The 25,051-nt window shown below is 35.7% G+C and overlaps 3 protein-coding genes, 1 long non-coding RNA gene and 1 pseudogene across 4 annotated transcripts; 2 read left to right on the plus strand and 3 right to left on the minus strand.

The window, feature by feature from the left end:
- The first annotated feature begins 4,658 nt into the window (after positions 1-4,658).
- LOC140832230 (zeatin O-glucosyltransferase-like) lies at positions 4,659-6,266 on the plus strand. Its single transcript, XM_073196129.1, has one exon. It carries the CDS (start codon positions 4,759-4,761, stop codon positions 6,145-6,147), a length of 1,389 nt encoding a protein of 462 aa, XP_073052230.1. The 5' UTR covers positions 4,659-4,758; the 3' UTR covers positions 6,148-6,266.
- Positions 6,267-18,450: 12,184 nt separating this feature from the next.
- On the plus strand, positions 18,451-20,022 carry LOC140831584 (zeatin O-xylosyltransferase-like). Its single transcript, XM_073195326.1, has one exon. It carries the CDS (start codon positions 18,507-18,509, stop codon positions 19,899-19,901), a length of 1,395 nt encoding a protein of 464 aa, XP_073051427.1. The 5' UTR covers positions 18,451-18,506; the 3' UTR covers positions 19,902-20,022.
- A 330-nt stretch (positions 20,023-20,352) lies between these two features.
- Positions 20,353-21,535, minus strand: LOC140831585 (uncharacterized). The gene is made up of 3 exons (XR_012117901.1): positions 21,327-21,535; positions 21,084-21,235; positions 20,353-20,913 (listed from the first exon to the last, which is right to left on the minus strand). It is a non-coding gene; the product is annotated as an uncharacterized lncRNA (long non-coding RNA).
- Positions 21,536-22,477: 942 nt separating this feature from the next.
- LOC140831872 (cytokinin dehydrogenase 4-like) lies at positions 22,478-23,830 on the minus strand (annotated as a pseudogene).
- A 124-nt stretch (positions 23,831-23,954) lies between these two features.
- LOC140831586 (cytokinin dehydrogenase 1-like) lies at positions 23,955-24,729 on the minus strand. Its single transcript, XM_073195327.1, has one exon. The coding sequence runs from the start codon at positions 24,643-24,645 to the stop codon at positions 23,980-23,982; it is 666 nt and encodes a 221-aa protein (XP_073051428.1). The 5' UTR covers positions 24,646-24,729; the 3' UTR covers positions 23,955-23,979.
- Positions 24,730-25,051: the final 322 nt, after the last annotated feature.

Consider the following 25,051-nt stretch of genomic DNA (forward strand, 5'->3'; position numbering starts at 1 on the left):
AAGTGAGTTTTTTAGAGATTATTTTAACACAAAATTCTTGTGAAATGATCTCAATAATTAATTTTGTGAGATACATATTTTATTTGGACCTATTCGTGAAAAACTATTATATTTATGTTAAAAATATTATTTTTTTATTATAAATATAGATGAAATTGACTCATATCAATAATAAAGATCCGTCGGACCTTAGATCTATTCTTATTTTAAAGTAAGTGATAAGAAAAAGAAGAAGTGTTTGAAAATAAAAGTTTAAAAACTAATACAAGCAAAAGTTTGAGTGTGTGGAGAAATTTTTTTTCCAAACTTATTTTTTTAGTAAAATGAGAAAAATATCATTAAACTATGTAACATTTATTTTTTAAATTATCTAAATTTTGATACTTACACAATCGAAAATGAATTTATATGATCTTTAATATTTTGTGTCAAAATTAATTTTTTTATAACATGAATATGTGAAAAATTATATAAGATTAATTAAAAAAATTAAATGAAAAATTGTATAAATGCACATAAAAAAGTATGAAAATGAAAATTATATAAAAATGCATTATATATTTTAAAAAAATTAATTTTTGTAATATAATATCATTGAAGGTTTATGAATTCCGTTAGAAAATCTTAAATTCATGTATAAATAAAATTTAATTTTTTAAAATATCTAATAATATTTTTAAAAATTGAGAACAATTGTAAAATTATGATAAAGTTTTTAAGCATACAAATATTAAATAGTAATTTTAAACTATTAAACGAAAGGACAAAAATTTGTGTGAGACTGGTCTCACGGATCTTATTTATGAGACTGATCTTTTATTTGGGTCACCCACGAAAAATATTACTTTTTATGCTAAGAATATTATTTTTTATTGTGAATATGGGTAGGGTTAACTCGTCTCACAGATAAAGATCCGTGAGACAGTCTCACATGAGACACACTCAGAACAGAATTAGGAAAAAAAAAACATCTCAAACTTGTTTATGATTTTAAGTTAAAAATTACAAAAAATTGAAACAAAACAGAAGTTGATATTCACAAATATTCCAAAGTACTCCCGGCTGTTTTCTAGAAGCTATCCCCAAAAAGGTGGGTGGGATCTAAATTAAATTGACGTAAACGTGAAAAGAAAATGTTTGTAGACAATATTAAAAGTAGAGTGAGTCTCATGTGAGACCGTCTCACGGGTCATAATCCGTGAGACGGGTCAACCCTACCCATATTCACAATAAAAAGTAATACTCTTAGCATAAAAAGTAATACTTTTTCATGGGTGACCCAAATAAGAGATCCGTCTCACAAATAAGACCCATGAGACCGTCTCATACAAGTTTTTGTCTTAAAAGTAAAGGCCTGCAGAATTTTTTTTTTTTAAAAACTTGCATTTTCGAAATATCATTTAAACGTATCGTAATTATCTATAACATTTAAAAACGATCTTAAATATTTGACATTAAAATCGTGCGGTTTAAAATAGCCATAAACAAATAAAAATCTTAAAATCATCGACGTGTAAAAATATTCTTCTCCTTTCAATCTCATAAATCATAATGCGGAAAACATGTGGTCCTCGGGTTATGTCACCGCACCAGGTCTGCCTACTCAGAGTTCGGCACCTCCAGTCTCCTCATCATGAAGCTCACCTGCATCACACACGCCTAGTGAGTCTAAAGACTCAACACACCAGTACCATGAATAACAAGTACATATACATAGCACACAACAGTGAAAAATATCATACTCAACATACCTTTCATGAACTTTAAAAGCTTAATGTAAACGTATCGTGAAAAATCATATCGTGTTATGTCATCTTATGTCGTCATATACGTGTCAAATCATGTCATCATATACGTGTCAAAACATGTCATCTCATGTCATCATATACGTGTCAAAACAGCTCATCGTGTCATCATAAACTTAAACATTTTCTTTTAATTGAATTCAGTTCATTAGTTGTGACTTTCGTATCAGCTCTATCGTATCAGCTCTATCGATGGATCCATCTACGTATAACCACGGTATCGGGCGGCGAGGGACATCAGCGACAGCATTACCCGTCCACTGAGCCCGGGCCTCAGCTCATCATATCATGTCAATGGAAATACGATCGTCGGGCTCTCTCTGGGGCCTTCTCCCGTAAACGGGCTCCCTCTGGGGCCTTTTCCCTCACGATATCTCCTAATCATATCATCGTATACATATACATCGTCAGTCACAACCAATTCACATCCTTCAAAAATAGCATCATAATCATCACTTAATAAAACATGCATATACGTAACTTTTTCTTTTAAACCAAGCATGCACCGTATTTATTATAATTTCATAAAAATTCATAAACATGATGCATAAACATTTAAAACGTGATAAAATGTGCTCTTAGGCTTTTTTAAAAAAATATTATAAATTAAAAAAATCTTTATAAAAATGTTGCAAATTGAGAGCATTTACAAAACTAGTACAATCCGTAATTCACTGCACCGGATTCTAACAGCGACGGTTAATAACCGTCGCACATAGCGACGGTTTTATAATCCGTCGCCCACAGCGACGGCTTAACACCCGTCGCACATAGAGACAGTTTAATAATCCGTCGCTATTTGCGACGGTTATTAACGCGCTGTTAGAATCCGGTGCAGTCTAGCACGGATTCTCCGTGCCCCCTTTCCTTTTTATTTATTTATTTTTTTTTAAATAAGTCTGAATCCGGTGCAGTGAAATGTGGATTGTATTAGTTTTATAAACATTTTCATTTTACAACATTTTTATAATATTTTTTAAAAAAGCCGACAAAATATTGCATGATATTACAGTAAATAATAATATTGACGACGTGCGATTAATGTACGCCGTTATTGTCAAGTGCACACCGTTAAAAGTAATATGTGCAGCGTGCTTTTATATGACAGAAATAACGGCGTGCATTAAAAGCGAGCTACAGATAGTAATATCCGTAGAATGCATTTATGTGTTCTGTTAAAATAACAATGCAATTTTCGCAGCGCACAATAAAGACACGCTGTTAATAATATTATTAACAGGGTGCATGTTTATATGCGTTGTTGTTAATAATAAAAAAATTTTAAAAAAATTGTCTCTAGACATTAACGGCGTATATTAATCGCACGCCGTCAATATTATTATTTACAGTAATATCATGCAATATTTTGTCGGCTTTTTTTAAAATATTATAAATTAAATAAAACATTATAAAAATGTTGTAAAATGAAAGTGTTTATAAAACTAGTACAATCTGCATTTCACTGCACCGGATTCAGACTTATTTAAATAAAAATAAAAAAAATAAAAAGGTGGCACGGAGAATCAAGAGCGACGGTTAATAACCGTAGCCAATAGCGACGGATTAGTAAACCGTCGTTATGAACGACGGGTGTTAAGCTGTCGCTGTGGGCGACGGATTATAGAACAGTCGCTATTGGCGACGGATATTAACCGTCGCTGTTAGAATCCGGTGCAGTGAATTACGAATTGTACTAGTTTTATAAATGCTCTCGATTTGCAACATTTTTATAAAGATTTTTTTAATTTATAATATTTTTAAAAAAAGCCCGACTTAAATTTGTCTTCCTTGTACCTTCATAAATTATATTTATATATAAAAAATCTTTATTAAACTCGTCTTCAAATCTATCTTTTTAGCAGGAAACCAGCAACTCTCTTTCTAACAACTCTCTCTTTTTTGAGAGGAGGAAGTCTCATGTGAGACCGTTTTACGGATCTTAATCTGTGAGACTGGTCAATCTTATCTATATTCATAATAAAAAGTAATACTCTTATCATAAAATGTAATATTTTTTCATGGATGACCCAAATAAGAGATTCGTCTCACAAATACGACTCGTGAGAGCGTCTCATACAAGTTTTTGCTTTTTAAGAGTCATGAGATCGTCTGAAGGATCTTAATATGTGAGACGGGTCAACACTACCGATATTCACAATAAAAAGTAATACTATTAACATAAACATATATTGTTTTTGGAATTCTGGATTAAATAATATTTAATCACTATATGTTAATATTCAATTGAAAATGTGAAATTCTATATTTTCTTAATAAATAAATAATCTGAACCATAGCTAGGGTTCACAATAGCAGCCGAAGATGTTAAATCCTCAGAAACAAACAAACAAAAATGCACAACTCCAATACAGTGCACAATTCAACTTTCTCTTCTCCACATGATTAATTTATTCAATTACTGGCTAAAAGCAACGATATGTGTCATAATTTTAATTGATTGCTTGCCAAAGAAATCATTAAGTACACGGAAACTTGATGATTAAAGTTTCAACAATAAACAATTAATGATGAATAAAAAGAAAAAAAATTATAAATAGAGAATTGATTTGTAGTATAAAAATATATAAGGATGATTTAATTAATATCGATTTATATAATTGAGACTAAATTTAGAGTTGTAATGTGTTAATAAAGGTTAATGAGATCCTATCTATGTGGGCACTACCCTCATTTTATTTCAACAAGAAAGATCTTGACACACATACAATTTCAAAAAAAAAAAGTGGGTCCTATATATGCATGGACAAATCTTGACCATACATTCTATCATGGGAACAATGTCCACAAAGATAGGATGAAATAAACCGGTTAATAAATTAGAAAGTCCCCGGTTTGATATTTTTCAATGATATAAACTCCCAATCACACCAATCTCTATGACTCGCAGAAAATATTTCGTTTCTGGATAGAAAGTCTCTTCATCCTCGATCAAATGGGAAGCTTGCTCAATCAAAATGACGAACCAGCTCAAGTTGCGGTGATAATGGTGCCATTTCCAGCTCAAGGGCATCTCAATCAGCTTATGCAACTCTCTTGCTTGCTATCCAAATATGGTCTTCAAGTACACTACATCGGATTTTCCGTCCACAATCGCCAGGCCAGACTTCGTGTCAATGGATTAAATCCTCAGGATTTATCCAAGATCCGTTTTCATGACATCCCAACTCCAACTTTTGAATCTCCTCCTCCAAAACCTGATTCTTCCAACAAATTCCCGGGGCAGCTCCAACCGGCGTGGGACGCCTCGTTGAGCCAACGACAACCGATTTTTGAATTCCTTCGAGGAATTGCCATGAAATATAGAAGGGTTGTAGTTGTGCACGACCCTTTGATGGCTTTTGTAGTCCAGGATGTTTCATCCATACCCAATGCAGAATCCTATGTTTTCAACTGTATATCTGCCTTTTCACAGGCAGCTTTTATCTACGAGAAAATGGGGAAACGGTTCCCGCTCGAGATTCCAAAAGAGGTACCGGTTTTTGAAGGATGTTGTTCAGACGAGATCATTACTTTTGCAGCTCTGCAACAAGAGCCTTTGAAGTATAGAGCTGGAGATATATACAACACCTCCAGATTGATAGAAGGGCCTTATTTGGACCTTTTGGCGGATAAAGACATTGTTGGTGATAGAAAAAGTTGGGCCATTGGACCAATACTCCCCCCCAACATACGTTCACGTGATAGCCCACCAAAATGTTTACAGTGGCTCGATCAACAGAAGCCGAATTCTGTTATCTATGTATCATTTGGGACTACAACTTCTCTTTCGGATGAAGAGATAAAAGAGCTGGCGTTGGGATTAGAACAAAGCAGACATAAGTTTATCTGGGTTCTAAGAGATGCGGATAAAGGAGACATTTTTACTGGAGAAACGAGGCGAGCAGAACTACCAAAAGGGTTCGAAGAGAGGGTGGAAGGGGTTGGAATTGTGGTGAGAGATTGGGCGCCACAGCCGGAAATTCTTTCTCATCCTGCGACAGGTGGGTTCATGAGCCACTGCGGATGGAATTCATGCATGGAAAGTGTTATAATGGGTGTGCCAATAGCCGCCTGGCCAATGCATTCAGACCAACCTAGAAACGCTTTCCTGATAAGCGAGATACTGAAAGTGGGGATTGTTGTGAGGAAATGGGGTTCCATTGGAGAAATGGTGAAGGCTTCAAGTATTGAGAATGCGGTGAAGAGATTGATGGCATCAGAAGAAGGGGAAGAGATAAGGAAGCGGGCTGAGAAATTGGGTGTTGCCATACGACAGGCGACTGAAGAAGGTGGCGATTCTCGACTCGCGCTGGATTCATTTATCGCTCATATCACTAGGTAGATTTATTACAACTAAAAATAGCAAAAAATGTCCTCTTGTTTTGTCAATTATGTGATTTGCTCCGGTAAGTTAGGTCGTGTTTGACTTTTTAATTTTTAGTGTTATTATGATCTCAGGAATATTGACGTGTGTAATACTATTTTAGCAATTCATAAAAAAAAATAATCAATAGTCAAATCACAACCTAACTTATAACTCAAAATCCGAATTTATAAATATAATGATCAAAGCACGAACAATACAAATTTAGAGGACTATTTTTCTATTTTAGGGATGATCTTTAGGGTTTTTTCCTTCTTCTGTTAAAAAGCTGTGTCAGAAAAGAAAAAAAAATTAAACAACTGGGTTTCTCTGTGTTGGTTTGAGTTGGGGTGTCAAAAATAACATGTATTGTAAACTTGGCAAAAACTTGTGTGAGACGGTCTCACGGGTCGTATTTGTGAGACGGATCTCTTATTTGGGTCACCCATGAAAAAAGTATTACTTTTTATGCTGAGAGTATTATTTTTATTGTGAATATGGGTAGGGTTGACCGGTCTCACGGAGTATGACCCGTGAGACGGTCTCACAGGAGACTCACTCTGTAACTTTATTCGAGTAGACTCGAATAATATTTGTTTAGAGTCGAGAGTTTCAAGTTTGAATCAGATAGGATTGGACTTAAAATCTGAAATGAAAAAAATAATTTGAGTTCAAGTCAATTCAAGTAGATATGAGATGATTCGATTTTTTAATGGATATTTTTATATAGAATAATAAAGATTAGCTATATTTTATATATTGTATTTAAAAATTATTATTATATATCAATATCATACATTTGTATAGTGTAATATTTATTTTATAAAATTATTATTTTTTGAAATAATTGTGTATTTTGTGTAGAAACATTTTTTATGATTTCACTTTCAAATTTGTTCACTCTATATTCATTTATTATTGCTTTGATGCAACGCTTGGGTTCCATGTATTTATATATTTTAAAATTTTTAATTTTTTATTTATATCATAAGATTGGTTAAGGGATTAATTATGGGTTTTGACTCGAAATTAAATTTTATATCATGATTTAAGTTGCCTGAATATCTTATATAGTGCTGATTGCACATCTCATGGGTACACGAAGAACTGACAAATTTTTAAATTGGGGTGAAAATAAAAATTATAAGAAAAAACTCATAAATTGAATCAAATCTTCATAAGGTGAATTCACTCTATTCATATGGACCAGCTGGTTTCTGTCTAGCCAAATACTCCAGGCGACCATTGCAAATTGGCTAAATCTTCTACCCTTTCATATAAGATTAACCAATGCCAAATATCCATTAATGATCAGCCTTTAAAACAAGATAATAAAAGCCATAAAACGTACTCTTTCCCTGCAACTCAGAAAATATTTCTTCTCCGGACAAGAAAAGTAACTTCATCTTTCCACTGCAAATGGGAAAAGCTTGCTCAATCAAAATGACAAAGAAGGGAATTAAAGTTGCAGTAATATTGGTGACATTCCCTGCTCAAGGGCATCTCAATCAGCTCATGCAAACTCTCTTGCTTGCTATCCAAATATGGGCTTCCAGTGCACTCACTACATCGGATCTTCCATCCACAATCGCCAGGCCAGATCACTTCGTGTCAGTGGATTAAATATATCTAAGATCCATTTTCATGACATCCCAATTCCAAGTTTTGAATCTCATTCTCCAAATCCTGATTCTTCCTGCAAGCTCCCCGTGCAGCTCCAACCGGCCTGGGACGTCTCGTTGAGCCAGAGACAGCCGATTTTTGAATTCCTGCAAGGAATTGCCACGAAATCTAAGAGGGCGGTAGTGTTTCATGATTCTTTAACGGCTTCTGTTGTCCAGGATGTTGTCTCCGCACCTAATGCAGAATCCTACGTTTTCAACTCTATACTACCTTTACTAAAGCAGCTTATACCTTGGGAAACATAGGGAAACTGTTCCATAGCTCAAAGAAATTTCAAATGGTGTGCATCAAATTATATCATGAATTTTGTAGTTATATGATAAACTTGAATCTTCTAGATATTTTAAAAAAATTTTGTTTTTGAAGGTAAACTGCTTCATTAAAATGTCAAATATAGATCATGTTCTATAGCTTTCAACAACCAAGTAGGATAATCACCTGATACTTAATCTAAATTAGACAAGTAAATCAAAGTATTTTGAGCTAAAAGATGAGCTACTACATTGACAAATATCTTCATATGGTGAATCGATAGGGAATTATGCTAATGAAGCATAAATTGAATCTCCAAAGCTAAAGCACCGACTGATCCCGATTCTTCTTCAAGTTATTTTATTTTATCATATTGGTGTTTATTTTATATTGTTATCCATTATTTTTTCATTATCTTGAGTCATTAACTTTTATCTTGTGCTAATTTGAATTAATTTTTATAATATTTGCAAATTTGAACAAAAGATGAAAAAACTAAATTTTGAAGATAATGTGATTTTACTAGACTTTCAAAATAAACAAAATAGTATAAATAAGAAAATAAAAGAGCAAAAGTAAATTTTTACTCTACTTCCTTTTAAAACACAATGTAAGTAAGGGAAAAGGAGAAAGAAAATAGGAAATGAAATTTGGGCTTTTGGGATATTGACCATTTAAGGTCATAAGAAATAAAAGGTGAACATGGGCACAAACAAAGAGAGAAGAGGGAGGAGGCAGAACATTACGTACAATAGCAAAGAGGAAGAGAATGAGAATTTGGAAGAATGACAACACAACTTTCTCTTAACAACTCGGAGGAATGAAGGTGAGGAGGAATAGAATTTCACGTGAAAAATCGCGATAATGATGCTGAAATTTTCTTATTTCTTCTTAGATTTATTATGATGAATTCAAACATTATTTTGTTTGATATTTGGTTATATTTTCAATATATTATTTTTTTCGATTTACTTGTTAATTGATGTTGACTTAATATTTCTTGTTACTAGCATTATCACATGTTTACATGTCTTTTGATTAATCATGAATAAGAAGAAAATTAATTAAATATAGCAACAAAGACGTCAATCAACACATGGGTAAACTGACTAAAAATAGTATTTGATTTCAACGTGCGGTTTTAGGTAAAAACTATATTCCGCAAAAATTCAATGCATTTAAATCTAATTAAATTCAATTAAGAATAATAGGTATGTTAGATTTAAATAGGTTCATTAACTCGGAGAATCATTTAATAAATAAATTGGGGATTTCATTGTGATTGTCAATAATTAAATAATTAATTGATTTAACGTGTTTCATTATAGTAGAATTCAGTATCGTTGTGTGTCTTAGTATTTTATTTAAAGTTGAATCTGTCATTGATTTTTGAATCCGTCGTTTTTTATTACAGTTATATTATTTAATAGTTTAGATTAATAATTCTTACATCTTCCTTTTATTTTTTTGTCTAGCTTAAGTTAAGTGACAAAATAAAAATGATAGTAATTAAATATTAGTTTACGTGAGATTTATACTTAAACTCATCCTCTGTTTGCTATAACTTGACATAGTCTATTGTTTGATTTATTTCTTCGACGATCACTCTACAATCTGAGCCTTCACAGTACAGAGCTGGAGACATATACTCCACCTCCAGGTTAATAGGACCTTACTTGGACGTTATGGTGAATAGAGAGATTGCCAGTGATAGAAAAATTGGGCTATTGGACCAATAATCCCAACCAATTTCCATTCACGTTACATCCCACCGAAATGTTTACAGTGGTTTGATCAATAGATTCCTTCAGCAATATTTGGCACAACTCTAATTCGTTTCCTACCTTAGAGTGTACAATAAAAGATAAAATTTTGAAAATAATACATGAGAGGGGCTAAGAGCAAAGATCTCTTTTATTCAAACACAAACATTTATTTATTACATAGTAACCTCCTGTAGAGGAGGAGAAACTTGTTTAGCTACTAATAGTAGCTGAATTTACTACACACATAAACTTGAAAGAGAAAATATTACAAATGGATTTGAAGAAAAATGAAGAGGTTGATCGATGCCTTCATCTTCCTTCTGCTTCGTTATTTATAGAAGGCTTCTTCGGATTTGAAACTCGGACTTCAAATCTTGATAAGCCTTTACAGCTTGCATATGGACCCTTCGTTGGTTGAGTGGTCCTTTCCTGTCTTTTTCTAGATTATTAATCTAAACATCAACTTTTCTCTTTCTTTAATTTCACCGCACTGCCAGTAGGAATGCGTTTGAAAAAGATCAGCTGTAATTTCATCCCCCTTTTCTTGGTACATTTGAGCTATTGATCTGAGGGCTTTTAGCTCACTTCTTTCATACTTGAGTTTTCTTTTCAAAACCTTCAGATATGTGAAATACATCTTCTTTAGGTTTTCTTTCTCAGTATGTTTTTTCCTGGTTCCATTCTGTCCTTATTTATAGATAAGATTTTGGGACCAGTTATTTTGCTTTTTCTTCATTGGATTCCTTTTAGTTTTGGTATCCAATGTTCTCTTGTCTTTTTCCACTTAATTATTAGTGGTTAACGAGTCACCTACCACCTATTATTGGTGGTCCTTGTTTTTCCACTCACATGAATTTTCACATGGTGGTCCTTCTTTTAGTTAGTGGGTGAGTCACATGTCCACTATTAATTTTGTCGAGGAATCTTTGGCTTTCGCTGTCCTCGAGGAAATCGTGAATGTGGTCCATCCCCACTTGTGCTTGTCTCGGTAAAGTGTTTCGGATCAGATCTCGGTTTGAATCCTTTACCGAATTCCGGTTCCTTCTGGTTCTGGCATTCTGGACAGATGTTTTCAGACCATCTTCCTACATGTGCCATGTTACAGAATTTCCGACGAGTTTCTTTGCTTGCCGGCATCTTGCTATTCCACAAAAGATTTCTCTTTTTCTCGAATAAATCTTCTGCAAAACTTGTTGTTTTTCCTGTCATGGTATTTAACAGGAATGATCCGTTCACTGAATGGTTTTAAAATTTGAACGGAAACTTGACTTTGTCCATCTCAGTGAGACAGACCCATAGACCCCAAGCTCTTCTGGTAGACATATCATCTTCAGAAATTGAAGCAACCAGGGGTGTTTCTTCTGTTGGAGGATCTTTGATAAATTTTTGAATATTTAAATCTGGCCTCCTTAGCTTGATGAAATGAAAGGCTTCATGGGAGCCTTTTCCTGCAGGTTCTGGTGCTGCACTAAAGAAGTATAGCTCCAAAACATCTCCTCTGGACAAATAATCATTGTTTGCCCAAGTCTCGTGAACAGCTTCCTGGATCCATTTTGGTAGACCTGGTATTTCCGGAAAGCTGGGTGATGTCGTATAAACTGAGGCAAGAGCCCTGAATTCATACCATGCCTTGACCTCCTTTGGATATGAATTTTGTTAAATCCATATCCTTGGATATTTTCCTGACACATCAACCCTGTTGGTAGCTGGGTTAATGTCAATTCTTGTTTTCAATTTCTCCCAATTTTGTTGATAAACCTGAAATGGAGAAATTACACCTTCATTAGTACCAACCTTAGCTTTGCCTTTGTCAATACGAGGCCTAAGGTTGATCTCTCCCTCTTCAATCCCCGAGGTGAAGGGTTGACTTGAGGACTCAAGATAAGGATCAGGAGTCTCAATTTTTGTTTCAGCCGACTCATCTCGTGATGATCCCGACTTAACACTTGTGCAAGGGGTATTTGAATCCCCCGCTACAGGTATAGAGTCCTGTACTCGAAAACTCTCCATTTGGGAAACCAGTGGTTTCTCAATGCCTTGGAGGATAGGCCTTTGCATTACAGACAATAACTGAGTATATGCCTGTAAACACCCTGTAATTCGATCAGAGACAATTCTCTTATCAGCTTGTTGTAGCCTTCCCGCAACTTCTGCGTTACCGCTAACTTGTTGAACTCGGTTTGAAGCATTTCAAGGTGTTCCCTCAATTGCCTCTGCATCTTGATAATAGCATCTATGTCAATGCTGTCCATCTTGTTAAAAAATCTGCAAGAATATTTTCATGAGATTTAATTATCACAATATCAAAAATATAATTTTGACATATTGCTTGCCATCGTAATAATCTAGCCTTCTCAGGTTTAGACTCAATTCTATTCCTTAAAAAAGCTTTAACTTGTGTGTTATCAACTTTCAAAGTGAATTTCTTTGCAAGTAGAAATAATGGCCATTTTTCAAAAGCCTTTTTTTACTGCATAAAATTCCTTTTCGTTGATATGCCATCTTATGGCTTCTGCATCTGAGAATAACCCACTACAATATCTGCATGGTTGTTCTCCATCCGGTGTGAGCTTTGTTAATACTGCAGCCCACCAATGATCACTGGCATCGGTGTACAATACCAGATCATCCTCATCTTGAGGAATAGCCATTTTTGGAAGATTTTTGCAAACCTCCTTTAGATGGATCAGTCCTTTTGTGTGTTCATCTGTCCATATAAATCTAGCATCTTTTTTCAACAATGGACTGAACATCTTCCTGTGTTTTGCTAGGTTTTTGATAAACATCCCAGCAAAATTAACAACTCCTCAGAAACTTTGAAGTTGCTTCTTGTCTTTGAGATTTTCTGGAAAATTCTGCACCTTTTCCACTATGTGTTCTTGCAGAATTATTCCTGACTCATCGATTTCAATTCCGAGGAATTCAATCTTTCTTGTAGCAATGACTGCTTTCTTTTCAGATAAAACCAGTCCTTCTTTTTTACAAACATTAGAGAAAATCTCCAAATGTTTAACATGTTCATTCATATCTTTAGATGCTATTAAAACATCATCAATATAAACAAACATAAACTTAAAATAATCTTTAAAAAGATTATCCATTTTCCTTTGAAATATCTGGGGTGAATTAGCCAATCCCATTGGTAAAACTTCCCAAATATAATGTCCTTGAGGTGAGGAGAAAGCTGTGAATTTCTTGCTTCCTTCCTCCATCCGAATCTGATAAAATCCGGACTTACAATCAAATTTAGAGAATATCTTTGCATTGCGTATGCAACTGATTAGATGTTCTCTGCTTGGTATAAAATACCCATCAAATTCCAGAATTTTATTAATTTCTTGATAATTAATAACTAATCTGGGTTTACCTCGTTTAATCTCACCATGATTTCTTACCAGAAAACCTGGACTGCTATATGGTGACATACCTGCTTTGATCAAACCAATGTCCAAATGTTCCTTGATTATAATCTTCATATCCCTTTGATCAATGATATTCATTGGGATGAGTTTACAACGGACAAATTCATATTCTTTGCCTTCCTTGATCTTAAGGCAAGCCCTGAGTTGATTTCTGTCCCACCATGCCAAGGGATCTTCATTGTAATTTTCTTTGATCCTCTTCTTGACATCTTCCAATGATACCTTAGATTCGAACTCTACTTCATTTGTTTGCAGAGTTATCTTAAGGCATTCTATATCTTCTGGTTGGAGTACTTGATCTGCTCTTAACTGGAGCATTGTTTCTCCAAACCATCTAGAATCCTTCATTTTTGGGTTCAGAAGTTGTCCTGAATCACCACGCTTGCTGCGAAACTGGATCGGCAATTTTCTGTAAAATGCCTCTCGTAGTCTCTGGACTATGATTTTGTGATCACAGGGTGTTGTGAACACTAATCTTCTCGTCTCATTTTCTTGGTTATAGGACTTGAACATTTGTAGGAAATTATTTCCTAACAATATATCAGCTCCTGTATCATGAAAATAAATTGGTGGTGTCTTTCCCGCACCGCCAATCATAATTTCAGTCATCTTAATCCCTTTACATAAGATTAAGATTCTTCTGGAAAAATCTCTGCCAGCAATCTTTGGTAACTCTTCTTCCAAATTATTTGGAAAAATTCCTCTTTTTGCTCTGCAGATTCCAGCCCCTGAATCAATATAAGCAGCAAAATATTCTGCCTTATATTGTTCATATAACATTCTATCGGAATGTATATAGAGAATGGACTTGTGGTCATTGGATTTTCCACATTTTATCATTTGCCATAAACTCCATTCCATGCTCTAGACGTTTCCAAGATTTGTGTTCCTCGAGAAACTCTAAACCAAGAATCAGTCGATCTGATTCTTTTCCTGGAATTCTTTGAATATGGACTTCCAATTCTCCGATATTAATCAGTCCTTGGTAAGTTCCTATCATAGGTTGTTCCAAATAGTATATTGAATTACAATGAAATTGATTCCTTTGCTTTGTAATGTCAAATACTATTTCAACCTCCTTCCACCCTTCTGGGCATCTAAGCTTTCCTATTGTAGAAAAACTTTTCAACTCCTGTTGGGTTTCTATGATAGGCTTTTTATCCCATCTATACCTTGTAATTCTATCTCCTTGAAAAGATAGTCTTCTTGATTCCAATCTAAGACTTTGATTTCTTTGTAGAATCGGTTTGTCTTTGATCTGGATATCTGTTTCCTGTATTAAGGGAAACTCGACTCTTTCTGGATAAATTGCCTGAGCAACTTTTCCAAATATCTCAGGTATCTCTATAAACTCATTTCTAATAAACAGTTCAGAATGATGTGTATTAGATAGAGCATATGAAATTTGATAGGTAATAGAATATGACCTATTACCTTCTTTCATCAGCCTTTTTTCCTTGAAGTTCTGATGCAATGTCAAGGCTCGGCTGAAATCTCGATCTGCCAGGTTGTAGGCTATCCTTGGATAGATTACTCCTACAATCTTTCCTGCACAGAGATTTCCTGAGATTGTTCCCAGTACTGAATCTTGTAGATTCCCCATTCTTTTATCGCATATAGTAATATCGATCGGTGAATCTATCCCTTCTTTGAAAGTAGCCTTTATCATAATTTGGATTGCTCCGATATGAATCCAGGACATAGTCCTTGCTACTTCTATCTTGAGTTTTTGTAATTCCTCCTTAATTTCTTCGGAGGGAATTAACTGCATCTCCATTCTATTTCCTGTAAGTTCCATCGGGATTGCCATTTCCCTTCTAGAAACTTTATAGATTAGATGATGCTTTCTGTTTCTTAGGCCAAGACTTCCTAAGAACTTTTCTACCTGTCCTGCAGAGAAACCTTGATATCTCTGTAGACTCGGATTTTCTCTCATGATTCTTTGAACCATGTTATGAGATATTGTTTTCTGGCTAAAAAACCCAGACAGATCTTCATGTGTTTTGTGTCAAAACACCTCGTCTTCAGTCAGATTCCGATTCTGTTCCATCAGATTCTTCCTGACTTAAGACTTCTTCTTCTTCATATATACTTTCATCTCAGGCGATGTCCTCAAATCGGTATACTTGAATAAGATCTTGGTAATAAACCGCTTCTTCAATATCCGGGGTAGGATCAAAGCGTTTAATACCTCTTTTTTCATTTTCTGGACAGTTGGTCGAGATATGACCTCTTGCTCCACATGTCCAGCAATTACAGTCTTTGAAACTTTCATTGGCCCGAGTATGAGCTCTTCTGAAATTTTTCTTGGTAGGTGTTCTTCCTGTGCTTCGAGAGGTACTCGATGCTTGGGATGATATCCTACTCCTTGATGGTCCACTTCTTTGTCCAGATTTATAAGATCTGGCTTTCTGTCTAGACCATACAGTTCTTGGTTTCCAAGAACTTCTTCCACTCCGTGCATAAGGATGAGTCCTAAAACTTTTCCTTTTATGCTTCTGTGGTTTACTTCCAATAATTGTTGGAAGATCATTTTCCTTACAACACAAAGGAGTTCTTTTGTTAATACCCCTTAAACGTTTGTAATTCTTTTGTAATGCTGCCATATGACACCATTCTGCTAATTTTCCTTTGAGGAAAGAGGCTCTTCTTGCCAGTGTATCTGGGTTTCCAGGTACATATTCCCTTATGAGCATTTCTCTCCAAGGGCTTGGCATTTTTGCGAAGAAAAGCTGCATCGCTATATCTTCTTCGACTCATGAACTCCATCTGTATTTAGTGAATAACATAATGTATTCATCCACTAAACATATGTCATGTAATTCAAGACTATACAGAGCTTGAGTATATTTCTTCTTCTTCTTTGTATCTTGACTATTGAAATAGTCTACCCCTATAAAATGTGCTTTAAAGAGGGTAGCCATTTTTCCAGCAATCTCACTAAGAGATTCACCAGCTAGGACTGACTCCTTCATGTCTAATGAAGTCATTTCCCAAGCAATTTTCAATGATCCCATGAGACTCATTTCCAATAGTTTAATGAATCCTTCTTTGTTAAGATCGAGTGTTCCTGCTGCAATTCTCATAGCAGATGTCCAATCATCTATGAGATCTTCTCTGTTTTTGAAGTCTAATACATCAAGGTTAAGCATAACCCCGTAAGGATGTATAGGATCCAAAACAGTTTTCCCATTGGGTGTTTGGTGCAAAGGGATTTGATTTCTCCTTGCCCTTGTCCCTGCTGGGTGTGATCCTCCACCAGTATGGAAATCAGATTGAGCTTCTCTCATGTTTACATTTTGAGATCCCACACTTTCCCTGGGTGGTTCTTGAGAAGATGACCAGGTTATAGTAGGTGATGTTTCACCTACTGCTGTGTTCATCTTTAGATCTACTACTTTGAGATTTGCGAAAGATTCCGCAAGCTCTTGTAGATCCTCTAAACCAATCTTTTCTAAAGTTGTCATCAGATCAGTTTCTTTTCTGAGACAGACTTGATTAGATTGATCATCTTTTCTTCTTCAGTCAAAGGTTTTGAAACCACTCTGGCCTTCCCTTGTTGATGTAACAAAGGTTCAGTACCAAAAGATGGTGGTAACCAACCTCCTGAAGTTCGTCTACTGGAACTGGGTTGTTGTTCCAGTTTCTGAATTCTAGTTTGTAGGTCCCTCAAGGTTACAAGAATTTCTTCTTGTTTCTCTAGGACTTTCTCAATTCGTTGAGGTACATAATATAGCATATTGCCATAATTTTGTACTGTCTTAAGAATTTCTCTAAGATCTGAAGAGAGCTTAGAGGAATCTGGAACTATCTCCAGAAACTTATTATTTTGAATCATAAGTTTACCTGAGATTTTACCTGAGGGTGCAGTAGCTTCCCTTTCTGTTTCTGATATCTAATTAGATGAACTTGTTTATATTCCAAAATATTGGAATATTCCTTGTAAATTATTTTTCTCGAACCGTAGTTCGGATTCATAAAATTTTTAAAAATTCTCCTTCTCATACAATTGGGTACTAGTAAGAATAAAATTTGTGTTTTAAATAAATCAACCTTAGTCTCTGATACCATTTTCGAAAGCGCGGGATCAATTAATCAATTAAAATTACATATGGAATAAAAGGTAAGTTTGATATATAAAAAGTTTTTTCTCTATCCAGGGAGCTAAGCTTAAAAATAGTTTCAATAGGGACTGACCCCCAATTCCCCCTAGCCATAAATTGATTATTTAGACACATGTCGCGCAACCCACTTTTGGAATTCGAGATTCAACAAAATCTGACAAGTGTTTAATTACAATATCAATTGAATTTTTCAACCAGAAATAATAATAATAAAAGAAAATTGTTTTTTATGTAGTTGTATTTTATGATTTTAGCCTTAATTTTGTGTTATGATTTGGATGATTTGAGTCATTTTTTTTTTTGATGTTGTGTTGGTATGATATAATTACAACGTTGATATGACGTTGATGTGTATAATAACACCACAATATTTCCAAGAAAAATGACAAAGTGCAAAATATTGAAAGATACATACTAACACTGAAATTTAAATTACGTAAAACCAAAATCAAAATGAAAAAAATTACTTGAACAAAACAATTTTCCCTAATAATAATAACCTGGGCCATTCCTAAACCATCGTGGTCACATGGACGATGGTATCTGCGGGTATCTGCGCGCGGCTTCGCCAGAAGAAGAAAAATCCAGCTTGCACACATACTTTGCAACAATAACTTCACTGATTTTTTCAATGGAGGGTTCATGCATGAGACACATGTACGTGCATGTGTATCAAATTAAGAAACAAACAATAATAGCATGGTACCAACGCCGTGCAAAATTCCTCTTTCCCCTTTTCTATATTTAAATTAATTAGTTTAATTTAATGTGAAGTTTATCCGATATCAAAATAACATTTATTATAAGATAAGCTATCATATCGAACAACGTGAAAATTTCAAAAATGCTGCAAAAAGAAATGACAAGAAACTCAAAACTAGTACGAGACGACAAAAAAAAAATAAAATTATTAGAGAACAAATAAATTATTTTGTTGGTTTTTATTAATTATAAAATAGATTAATATTGGTATTAATTATTGACCCGCAATATGAATTTTCCAGGGATATATATAATATGAGTTCCCAGCCATCCCCCACGACTCATTTCATTTCCGGGCATAAAAAACTAACTTCATCGATCAATTGAAAATGGGAAGCTTGCTCCATCAAAATGATGCATCAGCTCACGTTGCAGTAATAATGGTGCCATTTCCTGCTCAAGGGCATATCAATCAGCTCATGCAACTCTCTTGCTTGCTGTCCAGAGATGGACTTCAAGTATACTACATCGGATCTTCCGTCCACAATCGCCAGGCCAGAGTTCGGGCCAATGGATTAAGTCTCCAAGATTTATCCGAGATCCGTTTTCATGACATCCCAACTCCTAGTTTTGAATCTCCTTCTCCGAATCCTGATTCTTCCCGCAAATTCCCTGGCCAGCTCCAACCGGCCTGGGATGCCTCGCTGAGCCAACGACAACCGATTTTTGAATTTCTTCGAGAACTCGCCAAGAAATATGAGAGGATTGTTGTCATACACGACCCTATGATGGCTTTAGTAGTCCAGGATGTTGCCTCTATACCAAATGGAGAGTCCTATGTTTTCAACTGTTTCTCTGTCTTTACTCAGGCAACTCATACCTTCGAAAGAATGGGGAAACGGTTTCCGTTCGAGCTTCCGAAAGAGATGCCACCTTTTGAAGGGTGTGCATCAAATGAGGCCGTTGATTTTTTAGCTCGACAATCTGAACATTTGAAGTATAGAGCTGGAGATATATACAACTCCTCCAGATTGATGGAAGGACCGTATTTGGACCTTTTGGCGAATATAGAGATTGTTGGTGATCGAAAAAGTTGGGCCATTGGACCAATAATCCCACCCAAATTACCTTCAAGTGACAGCCCACCAAAATGTTTACAGTGGCTCGATCAACAGAAGCCGAATTCTGTTATCTATGTATCATTTGGGACCACGACTTCTCTTTCGGATGAAGAGATAAAAGAGCTGGCGTTGGGATTAGAACAAAGCGGACAGAAGTTTATCTGGGTTCTAAGAGATGCGGATAAAGGAGACATATTTGCTGGAGAAATGAGGCGAGCAGAATTGCCGAAAGGGTTTGAAGAGAGGGTGGGCGGGGCTGGAATTGTGGTGCGAGATTGGGCGCCACAGCCAGAAATTCTTGCTCATCGGGCAACAGGCGGGTTCATGAGCCACTGCGGGTGGAATTCGTGCATCGAAAGCGTTACAATGGGTGTGCCAATAGCAGCATGGCCAATGCACTCGGACCAACCAAGAAATGCTTTCCTCATAACCGAGATATTGAAAGTGGGGATTGTTGTGAGGGAATGGGATCCAAGTGGAGAAGTGGTGAGGGCTTTGGCTATTGCGGATGTCGTGAAGACATTGATGGCATCAGAAGATGGGGGAGAGATAAGGAAGAGAGCTGAGAAGTTGGGTGCTGCCATGCGACAGTCGACCGAGGAAGGTGGTGTTTCTCGACTCGAGCTCGATTCATTCGTTGCTCATATCAATAGTGTCAAGTAATTGTAGCCAATGAGTAAATGTACGAATAAGCTAAGAATTAGGTTGGAGTTCATTGTTATTGCTATCCGGAATAATAAAAAAATTGATTTTTCTCTAGACACAAGTAACCTTTACCATCGTATCTGCTATAGCTAAAGATTACTAGTCTCTCCAGCATTAGATTGACAAATGACATGTTAGGAGGCTGGAATTACATGTTATATGATTTAGATGATAATACGTATATAGCTGCATGACTGTTTTGTTCAAGTTAATATCATTAAAATATGATTATTTTTATTGTTGTACAATATAAGATTTGGGCTACGTGTAAGGAAGGTGGATGTTCCTCTTCTCCTGATCAAACAGCAGCCCACTACAATTACTGTTCGCTATGTTAGGGTAAAATAAAGTTTTAACTTGTAGATTTCGTATCATACTTGAATTTGATAAGGATTCAGAATGGTCCATTCAATTCATCCCATGATCGTTTTACATTAAATATGCGGGTTGGTAAATAGGAACTATTTTCCTTCTATACACTAGAACTACATTTCTAATTTTTCACCAGGATATCCGCTTGTAACGTCCTACCAAAATAATACAATATATTTGATTTCCCTCAATTACCTTCATTCTACCACCAAAAAATGTAAGGGGGAGCTCAACTTTGACTCTTGTCTCCTGTACATCGGTCTGGTAACCTTCTTCCGCAGCCAGTGTTCAATATACGAAACTAGGAAGTTTAGATTGGAGAATCCCCGGTACTGGTTCAGGGAACTGGTGTGATTTGATTCTGGTCTTGAAATACTGGAGGGATAGTTGTAAATGCAGGCTCAATGGTTTCATTTAAGCTCTTTGTTGGTCTTTTCAACCTCTTCGGTCTTTGCTGCTGTAGGGTGTCAATGTTTTGTGTCGGAACATCGTGTTCATAGTCCATTATCATTGAGTTCGGAGACGATGAGCCAACAGTTTTAGAACTCTTTTGTGGCCTTGAATTTTGCTCAGCCTGCTTGTCCGTTGCAGCTTTCCTCTGCATATACATCTAGGCCTTAAGAAAATATATAAAACACATGCAGAAATTAATCAAATCTGAATACTCTTGGATATCTCAAGATATCAAGAAAACCAGTAACAAATGGAAACTTAGAAGACGAGAACTTGCAAATTACAACAAAAATTCAAAATGATGTTGGATGTCACCTTTTTGTTGGTAGGTTTTGGTTTATCGGGTTCAGGAAGCTCAGATTCACTACCATATCCAGGGTTTGTAAATACTCAATAATTGCACCACCTCCTTCGGCATCAACTCGTATGCCCTTTGTTCCACCTTTCTTCTTTTGCCTGTCTTTAGCCTGGTCACAGAATAAAGCACGAGTACTTCCATATCATCACAAGTGCTTTTGAATTTAAACAGAATAATTTCAAGGCGTTATTATTTCCCACCTGTTGCGAAACTTCTTTTAATTTTTGTTCGAGTTGAGCATCATCGATCAATAATGATACAACATCTTCAGGAGCCAAAAGATCACCCTGAACATGACCACCTGTCATGACAAGCTGCTGCACGGTACTTTTCTGACTAGCTCTCTGCCAAAAATTTTCCTTTCTTTACATATTAAGCGATAAACAGTGACCTGCATGATGAAGACAATTGAGGAATAAAAATATATAAACAATAATAGGGAAAAATCAAAAGGCCAATTTTGAGAACAGTGATAATTAGAGGAATACATGATTGTGAAGATTTGAGAAATTAAAACTCATCTCATACTTCTAAATATTTTCAGGGAAATATAAATGATTTCATCATATGCGAATAAATAATAATGCTTCCAATAATGCTTCCTTGCAGATGGATATTAACATGTGTGCTTGTATCCATTACATTTTTTGGTCAATATGACTGGAGAGGAACAACACAATATTCACATATTTGTTGGAGTCCATAAATGATTTCTGGGAGAAAATCAAATTCAGAGTCGTAAATTGGATGACTAAGTTGACAGAGTTTCATCAATTTTCTATTTCAGATTTAGTTAGGAATTAGAAATTTATACGGTCAGGACGATAGTGTACGCCAACTGCTACAGTATGCTTCTACTTCTGAATTTTTTTTTTTTAAAATTCTATTTTCTTTTTCCCCTTCTGTTCTTGTTTCAGGTTTGTTGTAGGGTACTGAACTTGTGGTGAGTGGTTTTGGGAGGGTAAAAAAGGAAATTAAAATCAGTTAAAAAAGTAAAAATTTACGATAAAAAATAAAAATCTCAAATTCATAAAATATATTAAACTACACACTTTATAAAATTTTATCTATTCAATTGTGTTTTTCTTCACAAATTAAGAGAACTATTTATATAATTTTTTTGAAAATAATTCAAAAATAAATATATCATTACATACATTATCACACACTAATTTCAATATTTACAATTCTACTTTCAACCGTCAATAATTCAACTATTGTTTTCAACAAAAACAAAGATTTTTTTTTTTGTTTTGCTTTTGAATGTAACTCGTGCACAATTATTACATCATTACGTACATTCAAGAGGCCTTATCCCCTTACCTTAGAGTTGTATTTGCTATATGACGTTTCAAGTCGAATACCAGTGTCGTACGTAGGAATTTGCCCTCGGGAAGATATTTTGTCCAGGGGCTACAATTGCCAGGGGATCATAGGTTCTTTTCCTCCTGCTGAAAACTTCCCAGTGAGTCCCAAAGTGAGTCTTCCAATCTTCTTGAGTGTACTGAGACGACGTCTTTCACAAAATTGTAGTATTTTGTTATGTTGGGCTAAAATGTGTTCGAGGCCATCCTTTCCTGTGGAAGATGGCATTGCTGAAAATAGGAAGGCAACTATGTAGAAAACCTCCTCCTCGGGCGTGATCAGGGACGTTCTATTTTTCCATCTGGGATAAAAGAAAGAGATTGAATCAGATTATCGTAGGAAAAATGCATTAAAAGAGAGTTATGTTCACGAGATTAAGTACCTCGACTTGTTCATGGGATAGATTAGGACAGGACCATTGCTGGTATCTCTAACAATGTTACCAAAAACTTCCTCTGAAAACTCATGAATCCTGCTTCTTGGAACAAAAAGATTCAGCCATGGGTGCGACACCTCCCACAGCCCTTTTTCTCTAAGCTTCATTTCAGATAGATGCACTGGGTCCAAAAAATCCAGATAAGCGACTTCTGACATGAACACAGTGGACTCGATGTAACTCAATTTTGATAAGAGGGTATCAATATCCTGCATGACCAGAAACAGGGGTGAAAATGTTCGTAAGTGCAGCAGTTGAAGACGTTATGTAGATATTCGAAGTCTCACTTTATCAATGTGTTTGTATTCTTGGGGATCGAAGTATTTCGCGAGTTCCAGACAAAACAGAATCCTTCCTTCAGAGATGAAGTGGTTTGCTCCAACAGGGTCTTTTGGTTTAAAAGATGATCTCCAAGAATTTAATATACCAGTTCTATTAATAATTGCGAACCCTTCTATGTAATCAAAAGAATCATTTGAAGATATTAGCTTCTCCTGATCTTTGGTGAATGTAGAAATGTCTGAATAAAGTGCTCTGATCCATTTAACCTGTGAAAACCAGTTGTCGTCACAACTCGCAAATGGATGTCTGGTGCTGTGACATTAGCTTTTGTAATATGTTAAAAATCTATTGACCTTTTTGGGGGCTCGCTCTAATGCAATTCTTGCCTCGGTGATGATCCCAAACTGTCCTAATCCTCCAAGAACTGCATGGAAGAGATCAGCGTTATGCTCCTCTGAACAAGTGACAATTTCTCCTCTACCTGCACAGTAAGACTAAGATTATTGCCATCTGTTGTTTGATTGTTTTGAGGCATTTAATTTTCCAAATGATATCTGGCAAATATTTTTTATATGAAGGCCAATTGTTCTTTTCTTCTTAACATATGATGTCCCTAGGCATGCATTACATATATGTCAAAACAAACTTTTAAGTTTTAACCATATTTCCACTAGATTGCGGGATAAAGGGAAAATACTCAGAAGTCGAGCTTAAGTATCAAAATGCTTTTCGAGTTGAGCTCCTGCAGTAAGGTTCTACTCAAGCTCAAATCAGCTCGATAGTGTCGGGGCTTTTGATAACCAACCTGTGACCACTTTTAGTTGGTGGACGTTGTTGATCTGCGGTCCATATCGGAATGCTTGGCCACTGATTCCAGCATTTGATAACGTTCCCCCAACTGTGAGATGGAGATAATCAGTCCAGGATTTTGGTGCTAGCCCATGTTTAAGACTCTCATGCAGTATATTTATCCAAAGTTCACCAGCTGACACATCAATGTAGGGCAATGTCCCAGACTGAATATTCATTGCCGGCACACTTAGTGATTCCATGTTGATAACAACACCCTGGTATGCCTGTGCTTGACCTTTTAGGGAGTGACCATGGCCTCGTGCAGCAACTGTAAGTTCTGAAGTCGAGTCCATATCAAAAATATATTTTACAGCGGACGAAATATCAAAAACTGATTTTGGGTGTAAAACTGCAGAAGGCATGAGGTGGTATATATTGCCAAAATCCTTAGCTACATGTTGAATGTTGTCAAAGCTTAGGTTCCCATCAAATGTAATATTTGCCAAGGATGAATGCATGATTGATGGAACTGAGTGAGGAGATGCTGCAGGGAGGTTCTCTCTGTTGATTGCAAAACAAAGTACAAAGGCTAAAAGAGACCTCACTGGTGGGAAGAAGCTTTGAGGCTGTGCAGTACCGATCATCTCTAATGCGTCCGAAGATTAAAATGGATTTTCTGAGTGCATGCTCCGAGTTCGAGTGACAAAAGAATTTATAGAGAAGTGAGTGGATAGTTGAGATGATTTCCTTGCCCAACCCTTTAGTTAAATTTATGAGTGGATCGAGATATGTACAGAGAAATGAGATATTTATTAGTACTCAAATCTTATAATCACCCGTTTTTCAGATTCTTGTCGCTGTCGTGTTGATTTTACTACTACTTTTGGACCAACCAACAGTGAGTTCACGTTACTTAGCTTCCATCTTTCCAGAGCCAAATGTTATCTATAGGTTGTAGTCCATGCACAACGAAACCAACAAAGAGTTTCAACACATCAAACAACGATGGTCAAATTCAAAAATGGGGAAGCAATTTTACCATGTTAATCG

The sequence above is a fragment of the Primulina eburnea genome, chromosome 5, assembly GCF_022965805.1.
Source record: "Primulina eburnea isolate SZY01 chromosome 5, ASM2296580v1, whole genome shotgun sequence".
In the NCBI taxonomy this organism is placed as follows: Eukaryota; Viridiplantae; Streptophyta; class Magnoliopsida; order Lamiales; family Gesneriaceae; genus Primulina; species Primulina eburnea.

What these genes read in the sequence shown, in the direction of transcription:
- LOC140832230 (XM_073196129.1), top strand. Translation starts at nt 4,759, where the DNA reads ATGGGAAGCTTGCTCAATCAAAATGACGAACCAGCTCAAGTTGCGGTG.
- LOC140831586 (XM_073195327.1), bottom strand. Translation starts at nt 24,645, where the DNA reads ATGATCGGTACTGCACAGCCTCAAAGCTTCTTCCCACCAGTGAGGTCT.
- LOC140831584 (XM_073195326.1), top strand. Translation starts at nt 18,507, where the DNA reads ATGGGAAGCTTGCTCCATCAAAATGATGCATCAGCTCACGTTGCAGTA.